Here is an 11,581-nt window from a genome sequence, read left to right on the forward strand (position 1 = left end):
CCCACCCACCTCACAGGGTGTCGGTTGTGGGGAGGGGAAGGGAAAGGAGTTTGTAAGCCGCTCTGAGACTCCAAGTGAAGGGCATGGTATAAATCCAATCTCTTCTCTTCTTCTTCTCTGTGCAACTTCCCCCCCTACACCTGTGTAAATCTATCTGCAATATCCTAACAGAGGATTTAGTTCAGGCATCTGAGAAAGCAGCTTCTGGAGCGTAGAACTTAATCCACAAGACTTTTTGTTGGCTGTACTGGACTAAAACAGCTATCCCTCTGGAGTCTGGAGATAGGAGCCTGTGTTTCTCAACAGAACCAATCCAAACCCTTTTTTAGTTCAGCCCTCACCCCCCCCTTTCTTACCATTCCAACACAGAAACCGAGGGCTGTCAAAACCCCAGCAGCTCTGCACCAGCTGCTATCTAACCACTGAACTGTTATCCTGCCTTTTGTCCAAGGAGCTCCAGGCCAGCACACAGAGCTCTCCTCCCCTTTATCATCACATCAGCCCTGTGAGGCTGGCTAGACAGACAGTCAGTGTCTGGCCCACGATCACCTACCGAGCTTCCATGGCAGGGTGGGGATTTGAACTTGGGTCTCTTTGGTCCCCGTCTGATGCCCTAACCACTGTACCACACTGGCTTCTTTGTTATTTCTTCACCTTTCTGGGACACAGGTAAGAGGCACGGGCCCTAGGACTCCGCCCTAGTGAAGCTAGTAGTTTGTATGGGAGGGAGCATTTCAGCTGGTGCACTTTACCTATGAATCTGGCTTATAATGACCCATGGATGTGCTTAGCCTGAACTGGCCACTCGGACTGGCAGCAGCTCTCCAGGGTCTCAGGAAGGGGTCCTTCCCAGCCCGGCCACTTGAAGTCCTTTTGAGTGGAAAAGCTGGGATTTAAACCTGGGATAATCTACATGCAAGGCAAGTTCATTTACCGATCCCGAAATTGTGTAGCTCATCGTATTTTAGTACAGGGAACATAATAATATGAGAAGAACCCTGCTGGACCAGACCAATAGTCCACCTAGTCCAGTATCCTGTCTCACATGGTGGCCAACCAATTCCTCTGGACAGCCAACAACAGGGCACAGAGGCCGAGGCCTTCCCCTCATAAGAACATTAAAAGATCCCTGCTGGACCAGACAAGTAGTCCATCTAGTTCAGCATCCTGTCTCACATGGTGGCCGACCAATTCCTCTGGACGGCCAACAACAGGGCATAGAGGCCGAGGCCTTCCCCTCATAAGAACATTAAAAGATCCCTGCTGGACCAGACCAATAGTCCACCTAGTCCAGCATCCTGTCTCACATGGTGGCCAACCAATTCCTCTGGATGGCCAACAACAGGGCATAGGGGCTGAGGCCTTCCCCTCATAAGAACATTAAAAGATCCCTGCTGGACCAGACCAGTAGTCCGTCTAGTTTAGCATCCTGTCTCACGTGGTGGCCAACCAACCAGTTCCCCTAGACAACAACAACAGGGCATAAAGCCCGAGGCCTTCCCCTCATAAGAACATAAGAAGAGCCCTGCTGGACCAGACCAATGGGCTATCTAGTCCAACATCCCCTCTCACACAGTGGCCAGCCATTTCCTCTGGATGGCCAACAACAGGGCACAGAGGCCGAGGCCTTCCCCTCATAAGAAGACAAGAAGACCAGACCAATGGTCTATCTAGTCTGACATCCCATCTCACACAGTGGCCAACCAGTTCCTCTGGATGGCCAGCAACAGGCCAGAGCACTTCTTTGCAGCACTACTCCCTTTGATGGAACTCTTTGCAGCACTGGAGCAGAATCTGGCAGGCCCTGGTGGCTGTGATGTACTGCGCTGAAGAAGCTTCCCGGAGCTGGGGTCATTTAAAGTGCCTCCTGTTTACTGCAGCTGCAGATGGACAATTGGAGGCGGAGATGGGACAGCGCCAGCTATGAGCGCATCTTGGCAGCTCTCCTGACCTTTTGGGCCCGGAGTGTTTCTCTTGGCTCAGCTACAGACACCTCCCCTCTCTGCCCGTTGACAAAAAACAACAGCAGCAATAAAAAAAGATGTTCTTGAGCATTCCGGACTCCCAGAAGTGGAGACAAATGAAGGTGGCTGCATCCATGAACTCCCTTGCAATATCTTTACTGCCCCCCCCAGCACTGTCTGTATTCTCCACGTCCCTCTCAGTCTGTTCCCTGGGTTGATACAGAACTTCCTTGCATTGTTCCCGTCTCTCTCAAGCCAACTGATTTCCTCCCCAAACATGGTGGGGAAACAGATGCGGGTCCTGCAAACCATCTGTCTCTCACCAGGGGGCCAAACAGACTCAGGAGGGGGTCAGAGGGCATTTGCTTATTTGCATAGATGCACCTTCATTTTGAGGTTTACACGCAGGGCCGGATTGGGATATGAAAGCAGCCCAGAAGCAAACTGGGCCGAGCAGTCACTGAGGCCTTGGCACAGGCATGCAGCCAGGATTTTGTGGGTTGTGGGGCAAATTTGTTTTCCTGATGGGGCTGAAGTTCTCAGTGCAGAAAGAAGAGCCAGAATTCTGAGGATGATGATTCAGCCACTGTGGAATCAAACCTTTTAAAAGCAAAGCATTGAGGCTTCTGCAAATTTTAGCCCCAGAGTGTGGCAATAGCAGACTGAGAAGGGGTGGTGGAGAATAAGTGTTCTGGTAGATGGTAGGTGTGACAGTAGAAATAAAGGGCTCTACTGGTAGCAGGAGCTCCTTTGCATATTAGGCCACACACCCCTAGTGTAACCAATCCTCCAAGAGCTTACAGAGCTCTTCTTACTGGGGCTACTGTAAGCTCTTGGAGGATTGGCTACACTAGGGGTGTGTGGCCTAATATGCAAAAGAGCTCCTGCTACCAGTAGAGCTCCTGCTACCCTGGGCATGTAAGAAAGTGCCACCACTAGAGCCGAGCACTGGCTCATCCCTTCTCGTCCTCCCTCTCGCAACCTGCCTAAATTCAGAGAATCAGCCTTCCTGTCAGACAGCCATCTACTTAAAAACCTCCCAAGAAGGAGCGCCCACCACCTCCCAAGGAAGCCTGTCCCACCGAGGAACTGCTCTGTCAGGACGTTCTTCCTAATGTTTAGCCGAAAACACTTAGGCAGAAAAGCTCTCTTAGAGGAGACGAGTTTCTTGGCACAGAGTTAGAAGAGATCCTAGAGGTCACCTACTCCAACTTACTCAGTGCAGGAATTAGTCAACCACAGCACCCCACTCGGCTTAAAGGAGTGCACACCTTTTAAAAAATGTTTTTAAATGATTGAAAAAAGCATTTACCGGAGAAATTCTTGTGGGGCTTGAAGAAGAAGAAGAAGAGGAGGAGGAGGAGGAGGAGGAGATTGGATTTATACCCCGCCCTTCACTTGGAGTCTCAGAGTGGCTTATAAACTCCTTTCCCTTCCCCTCCACACAATACACCCCTGTGAGGTAGGTGGGGCTGAGAGAGCTCTGAGAGAGCTCTGAGTGAAGTGTCCTTGAGAGAACAGCTCTGACAAAACTATGGCTTGCCCAAGGTCATCCAGCAGCTGCAAGTGGAGGATTGGGGACTCAAACCCGGTTCTCCCAGATTAGAGTCCACACACTTAACCACTACACCAACCTGGCGGAGGAGAATGGAAGCGGAACACCCAAAAGCCCCACTGTAGCTATGGGCTTCCTTTGGCAGTTCCACAGCAACCATTCGCTTCAGACCTGGCCAGCAGCATTGACAACGGACATCTGAGCTGAGCCATCCCTGCAGCCCCTACCAGTGTTCCTGGCCTCAGCTCACTGGGACCTTTCCCGGTCAGTAAGAAGGCCAGTCCACTCCTGCGGAAATGAGTGCAGCTATAAAACTGCTGAGCAGCAATGCTGAACTAAAATGGTGTGGGTGGGTGTGGTCAGTGCGATTCTCTTACACAAACAGCCTTCTCTTTTAAGCTTTGGTCCTACGGTTGATGGGCAGCAATGAGCAAACTGGTTGTGACAAGAAATCCTCCGCCCTCCCCTTCATCTGGAATATACCTTGAAGCATTCACTCCTGAGGGGTGGGGTGGTGATGGCTGAAAATTCAATACGTCTGGTCAAGCAGACGGCAAAAGGAACTGCAGCAAGTTTTGGATTCAGCCCGGAGCTGGATGAAAAACTGAATGTCCTGGGCTGCTCTTGCTGTAGTGCTAGCGCAGCTGGCCTATGTGCTTGCTCTCTGCATCCTATAATTACTGATTTTTTTTTAAAAAGGTACAGATTACTGCAAAGTGACCACAAGTCTCCAGGATTCTTCCTGCCAAGGGAAAACAACCACATAAAGGTCCCTCTGAATGCTATGGAAAGGGGAGCCCAACAACACAGTTTGCTCCTTTTAGAGAGCCAGTTTGGTGTAGAGAGCCAGTTTGGTGGTTAAGTGCGCGGACTCTAATCTGGGAGAACCGGGTTTCATTCCCCACTCCTCCACTTGCACCTGGCTGGATGACCTTGGGCAAGCCCTAGTTCTGATAAGAGCTGTCCTCGAAAAAAGAGCAGTTTCTGTCAAGAGCTCTCTCAGCCCCACCTACCACACAGGGTGTCTGTTGTGGGGAGGGGAAGGGAAAGGAGTTTGTAAGCCGCTCTGCGACACCTTTGGGTAGTGAAGGGCGGGGTATAAATCCAGTATCCCTAAGGGACAAAAATTTAGGACTTCTTTTTTTTTGGCAGGGACTTTAGAGCAATGTTTAGTTATAGACGTACACAAGAGAAAGCACCCAGGACAGCCAGTGTTTTGTCCCAAGGCAGGTCCCCTCCTGGTTCAAAAATTCCAGAAATCCTCCTGTTCCTTTGGCCCATCCTAAATTCTAGCATGTCACAACCGCCAGATTCACACTTCCTAGTCAGCAAGTGGCAAGGCTCCTGTGCCTCTAACAGATGCACGACAGGCAGAAAGTCAACAGATACAGATTTCCCGAGTGATACATCTCCAGAGTAGGAAAGACCAGGGATCATTTCCTGCAGGAGCGCACAGGAGTGGAGCTCCGGTGGTAAAGAGCCCAGGGGGCGGGAACATACAACTAGCCCCACCCCCTGCTCCCAGCAGCCCTCAGTCAGAGCAAGAAGCAGCCAGATAAGTTGCAGAGGGGGCCCCCCGGTCCAAAACAATCCAGTGGCACCTTTAAGACCAAGTTTTATTCAGGTACAAGCTCTCCCTCCTCTGAGAGGACAGATCTGCCCGCCCCCCCCCCGTAGCAATCCTAAACAGTCCAGTGGAGCCTGAGAGGTGGGTGTTGCCTTCTGACACACTTCCAGTGATGGCAGGGGGTGTGGCACATGCAAATAAGTTATGCTAATGAGTTATGCTAATGAGCTCCTGCACTTCTTTTTCTACGAAATGACCCCTGGGAAAGACGCTGCCTGTAGTCTTACTGCCGGCTGTTCAAGGCACAGGAACCGTATGAGAGACAAAAAAGGTGGCAGATCAGCTTGAATGGTTTCAGATAAAACATTATGCATTTTATCATACTGAATGGGATACTCCAGTTGAAGGGCCCAGTGGGAACGGTCACTTGGTCAGATAGAATTGCCCATCTCCCGGTGGGATGGTTGGTGGCTCAGGGGCAGGGGACCTGCTTTGCGTGCAGAAGCTCCTAGGTTCCATCCCCAACGTTTTCCGTTCAAGATAGCAGGTGATGTGAAAGACCTCAGCCTGGGATCCCAGAGAGCTGCTACCAGTCAGAGTAGAAAATGTGGACCTTGATAGACAAAAAGTCTTTTCAGGATAAGGCAGCTTCATGTATCCATGCAGCTTTCAGGGCTAAAGAGAAGGGCCATTCCACCCCACTACAGGTATTAGAGGCCACGGTTCAGGGGCAGAACACTGCCTTGGAATACCAGGGGGTCCCAGGTTCAGTCCTGGCCTTTCCACTGAACGGATGTTGGGTATTGAGGAAGGGAAAGACCTTCCTTCCAAGATCCTGGAGAACAGGTAACAATCAGAGGATACGATGCTGTAGATCAAAGGTTCTGCTTGGTATAATGCAGCTGCCAATGAAATCTCACCTTTTAAGGGAGAAGGGCTCAGCAAGTATTACATAGGATTTGTATGTAGGAAATCCTAAAGTCTGCCCTGTCATCTCCACCTAAAAAACCTAAGGTAGGCCCTGACTTGGATAGCCCAGGCAAGCCCGATTTTGTCAGATCTCAGAAGGTAAGCAGGGCCGACCCTGGCAAGTACTTGGATGGGAGACCTCCAAGGAATACCAGAGCCGGGAGGCAGAGGCAGGCAATAGCAAGCCGCTTCTCTGAAACATCCTCCATGCCCCAGTAGGAGTTGCCAGAGGTCACCGTGACTTCCAGGCATGGGCACACACACGCACACACACAAAAAAATGCAAAAATACAAAAAAAAATATCTCAGGTAGCAGGGACTGGGGAAGGCTCTTCATAGGGATGCCAACCTCCAGGTGGGACCTGTGGACCCCCTGGAATGGCAGCTCATCTCCAGATTACGAAGGTCAGTTCCCCTGGGGAAAATGGATGCTTTGGAGGGTGGACTCTGTGGCATTGTCCCCCACTGAGGTCCCTGTCCTCCCCAGGCTCCACCCCCAAATCTCCAGGAGTTTCCCCACCTGGATCTAGCAACCCTACCCCCCACCCCAATCCCCTGCCAGGGGTCGAGGAGGACATGGCAGCCCTGCATCCTTCTCTGAGACCCTGGAGAGCCTTTGCAAGCCAGAGTAGACAATACCAAGCTAGATGGAGGACCAATGGTCTGACTCGGTGCAAAGCAGCTTCACGGGTGCTGCAGATACCCCTGGCTATTGCAGTAGTAACCAACTTAATCGTTCTCACTGATGTTCAGAGGCATGGTGCATCCTTTGGGACCTGCTCACAATCTTATGTAACTTTTGCTCACATACAAACTGTTCTTTGCATTCATAATCAGGAGGGGGAAAGGTGATGCATTTTTAGAGAATTCGGCTGGAAAGAGGGGAAGGAAGCATTAGATATGATAAAGTGGAGATACTTGGGAGGGGCCAGGGTCTGTTCCAGGAAGTCCTCAATCTTCAGGAAGTCGGTTTTCAGCTCCTTGTTGAACACCAAGAATGGAGGTTTTATCCCAGGAGCCAGGTTCTTCAGCTCTTCTGGTTTCCTAAACAGTGGTGGAAGTAAGAAAGAAAGAAAGAAGAAAAACTACCTTTGGATTGGCCTTGCAGCCCCTTCCCACACCTTCAGTGATGGTTTCTTAACCCCATCCTCTCCTATCTGAGGAACTGCTACAAAGCCACTTGACTGTGCCAAGTTCTTTCCCCCCCTTACCATTTTTGAGTTAGGGCTTTTAAGTCTAGAAAAAGAAGTTGACCGTGAAATAGGGTACAGAGGTGTTTATAAAATGACAAATGGCGTGGAGAAAATGGAGTTTTGTCCTATAATACCAGAACTCAGGCAAAAGGAAGCCGTGCTCCACAAAATGCACCATTCGCTTACGGACTTTGGCTGCCGTGGTGAGTAGGGTTGCCAAGTCTGGTTTGGAAAATACCTGGAGACTTTGGGGGTGGAGCCAGGAGAGGGCGGGGCTTGGGGAGGGGAGGGGCCTCAGCACAGTACAATGCCATTGAGTTCACCCTCCAAAGCAGCCATTTTCTCCAGGGGAGCTGATCTCTTTCGGCTGGGGATCAGTTGTAAAAGTGGGAGATCCCCAGGCCCCACCTGGAGGCTGGCAACCCTAGTGGTGAGTGACAGCCACTGGCCTGGAAGGCTTCAAAAAGGGGGTTAGACAAAGTCATGGCAGATGCGTCTACAGAATGATTGGCTGCTTAGCTATTAAGTAAAAAGATGGCTCAATGAAACCTCCATGTTCAGAGACAGTGTACCCCTGAATACCAGTTGCTGGAGGGCAGAGGGGAGGCTTTGGGCTGCAGGGCCTAGTGGTAGGCCTTCAGGTGGCATCTGGCTGCTGGCCCCTGTACAAAACAGGAGGCTGGGCTAGACAGGCCCTTGGTGTGATCAAGCAGGGGTGTCTGATCCAGGAAAGGTTCTCCAGGACACACTGCAGGGGTCCAGTGGAAGATCTGAAGCTTTTAAACAACAACAACAACAACACCCATCTAGTTCTCTTGGATCCTACGACTTCCTTCCACTAACCTGGATCTTACAGCATCCTTCTCAGGGGTAATTTTTTGGGGGGGACGCGGGGGGACGCCATCCCCCCGGGTGAGGTGCGGGAGGGCGGGGCCTGGGGCAGGGGTCCAGTGGAAGATCTGAGGCTTTTTTTTAAAAAAAAACAACAACATCACCACCCAAGGTCTAATTCTCTTGGATCCTACAACTTCCTTCCACCAACCTGGATCCTATAGCATCCTTCTACTAAGAATTCCTTCGACAGAGAAAGACTTCCTCCAATGGAGAACCAATTTTTTTTTCTGATGGAGAAAAGTCTTTTTTGTTGAAGGAATTATTTCTGTGTTGGAGGAAGACTTGGTGGAAAGGCGTCGCGGGATCCAGCCCCCACTGCTCTGATAAGGCACTCTGACGATCCTTTGCAGCTCCGAGGTTATAGTGCTACTGCCCTTCGACCCGTCAGCTTTATACTGACAATCTGTTCCTAACTGTACCTTCTTTCTCCACTCTTCCAAAACAATGTTTAACATAAAGTAAAATTACTTAATCCAGATTCTTTCACGTCCCAGAAGCAACTTTCACAGCCCACACTGAACAGAGCTGTAGTCTTGTCCTGGGCAGAAACCCAGATTTCAAAGCACAAAGGTCCGCAATCCACCTCCTTCCTCTTACCTTGTAATGTCAACTGTTGTCACGTTGAATCGGACACCTTTGAGCCACAGAACCATGAAAAGGCTCTGGCAGAAGGGGCAGTTTCCAATGTTTTCCCCATCTAAGCCAGCCTGCAGGGTGAGCAAAACAGGATGATCAGCCTTTCCTGCACGGCTTTTTCTACAAAAAGAGCCCTGAAAAGGTCCGCAATCCACCTCCTTCCTCTTACCTTGTAATGTCAACTGTTGTCACGTTGAATCGGACACCTTTGAGCCACAGAACCATGAAAAGGCTCTGGCAGAAGGGGCAGTTTCCAATGTTTTCCCCATCTAAGCCGGCCTGCAGGGTGAGCAAAACAGGATGATCAGCCTTTGAAAATCCGTGAGCATTTCATGTTTCGATGACACCACATTATTGGCAGGAAACAGTGAAGATTTGAAACGGCCACTAATGAAGGTCAACGGCCACTGATGAAGGTCAAAGCAGAAAGTGCCAAAGCAGGATTACAGCTGAACATCAAGAAGTCAAAAGTAACGACTACTGGGGGATTACACAACTTTAAGGCTGATGATGAAGAAACTGAAATGGTTCAAGATTTTAGATTCCTTGGCTCTGTCATCAACCGAAAGGGAGACAGCACCCAAGAAACCAGGAGATTGAAACTGGGAAGGGGAGCCATGAAGGAGCAAGAAAAGATCTTTAAGAGCAAGGCGACCAAGTTCAAGTTAATTCATGCCCCTTTACTACCAATGCTCCCTCTAACCCGCGGAGTCTTGTGGGCAAAAATCCTACTTTGTGAGCTGCTGGCATGAAAGTTGCAAGCCAGCGATTTGGCTGCTGCATAAATGAGTTTGCTCTGGAGCCCTCCTTCCCGAGCGGAGACAAAAATGTGTGAGCCGGAGGCTAAAAAACTGAGCTGGCTCACCCTAACTCAGCTTAGAGGGAACACTGACTACTACGTATGGGTGTGAAAGCTGGAAAATGAAGAGAGCTGACAGGAAGAAAGCCGATGCCTTTGAAAGGTGGTGTCGGAGGAGGGTTTTATGGATACCGTGGACTGCCAAAAAGACAAATAAGTGGGTTCTTGACCAAGTCAACCCTGAACTCTCCCTAGAAGCTACAATGACCAAACTGAGGCTATCATTGTTTGGTCACATGAGAAGACTCACTGGAAAAGATAATAATGCTAGGAAAAGCTGAAGGCAGGAGGAAAAGAGGACGGTCCAACATGAGATGGCCTGATTCCATCAAAGAAGCCAGGGCCCTCAGTTTGCAAGACCTGAGAATGGCTGTTAAGAATAGGACATTTTGGAGGACAATTCATAGGGTCAGAAATGACTTGACAGTACTTAACACACACACACACACACACACATGACAACTCAGTGCAAACATATAATTTGAAAGGTGATGCAGAAACAGCTCCCAGAGAATCTTATTTCTACGAAATGACCCCTGAGTATTCAAAGAATTTCCAACATTAATGTTAAAAAAGCAAAGTTTTGAAGTCTTTAAGGTTCTGAAGAATCATCCTGGGGAAAAAAATCTCCTCATGCATTTCTTTTAAAGCATGTTTTGGACAGTGCTGAAAATAACTTACAACATAGGCAACACTGCCCTCTGGGCATTTTTGCCGTTCAACCCCCCCCCCCATTGCTTCCTAAAAAGCAACAATCAACGCTAATCAGAAAACTGGTGTGAGAGGTTTTATGCACAAGCTGGCGCGGGACTGCTCAAGAAACTTTGCCACAAATACTCCAGCAGCTGATATTACATACAAGTCCCCAACTTCTCCTCCTGACAATGATTAAGAGAAAACTAATAATACTAATTTTAAAAGGTTCAAAGCACTTAATACCTATTTTTATCTCAGTAATACAATAGCCCTATAAGACAGGCCACTATCACGCTCCCATAGTGCAGCTAGCGTAGCCAACATTTGAATGAGACTTGAACCAGCTGTGCTTTTAAAGCCCTGACCTGGATTACACAGGCTAGCCCGGTCGTGTCAGATCTTGGAAGTTAAGCAGGGTCAGCCTTGGCTAGTATTGGAAGGGTGACCTCCAAGGAATACCAGGGTTATGACGCAGAGGCAGGCAATGGCAAGCCACCTCTGAAACGTCTCTTCCCTTAAAAACAAGTCTAGCTCGCCACCTAGTGGTGCATAATGCTAAAAAGAGCTAGCACTTCTGCCACACAATGCCATACGATTATTATTATTATTATTGTGCCTTTGAAAGCCATTTGATCTGCAGCAGTTTACATATATCCAATTTTCTCCTCAGTTGGCTTACAGCATCATTTCCCCCTCTGCTTTATTCTCCAACAACCCTGTAAAGTAGGTTACCCTGACAGAGAGAGAGGTCACCCAGTAAGTTTCCATGGCTGGGGATTCAAACCTGGGTCTCCAAGATTCTAGTCCAACACTCTAGTAACTACACTATGAATGTATTGGTTTGGACCATAAATTCATAAAAGAATCATAGGCCCCGTTCATATGAGGGGTTTTGGTCCGGGAGCGAGACAGAACGGGGGCGGATCAAACGGGCGCGATCCCACGGCAACATCTGGGAATCGTTGCCTGCCCGTCCCCGATCTGTCTCTTCCGCACGAAAACCCGCACTAAAAAGAAACACCTACCTGGGTGGTTCTTGCGAAGTAGAGCGGCTCAAACCGGCCGTGGGATCGGCCGCGCATCCTTGCGGCGGCACATTCCGGCCTCCGGCCGAACTGCGCATGCTTGAGCATGCAGAGTTCGGCGGCCTCCCCCTTGTCTCCGACTCTTCCTCCCCGGCATGTGATCGTGCCGGGGAGCAACGGCGCGCAGTGCACGGGATCCGTGGGATCCCGCCCGCGCGTATCT

General features: G+C 49.8%; 1 protein-coding gene across 1 annotated transcript in view; it reads right to left on the reverse strand.

Annotated features, from left to right (window-relative positions):
• Positions 1 to 11,581, reverse strand: part of CLIC2 (chloride intracellular channel 2) — a 29,235-nt gene that overhangs the window by 8,632 nt on the left and 9,022 nt on the right. Inside the window, exons 2-3 of the mRNA XM_015426525.1 lie at positions 8,740 to 8,849; positions 6,974 to 7,099 (exon numbers count right to left, since the gene is read on the reverse strand). Coding sequence (XP_015282011.1) covers positions 6,974 to 7,099; positions 8,740 to 8,849 — 236 coding nt within the window. The remainder of the gene's footprint in view (positions 1 to 6,973; positions 7,100 to 8,739; positions 8,850 to 11,581) is intronic.

The sequence above is a fragment of the Gekko japonicus genome, unplaced genomic scaffold (genome assembly GCF_001447785.1).
Source record: "Gekko japonicus isolate JY-2015 unplaced genomic scaffold, Gekko_japonicus_V1.1 scaffold1313, whole genome shotgun sequence".
In the NCBI taxonomy this organism is placed as follows: domain Eukaryota; kingdom Metazoa; phylum Chordata; class Lepidosauria; order Squamata; family Gekkonidae; genus Gekko; species Gekko japonicus.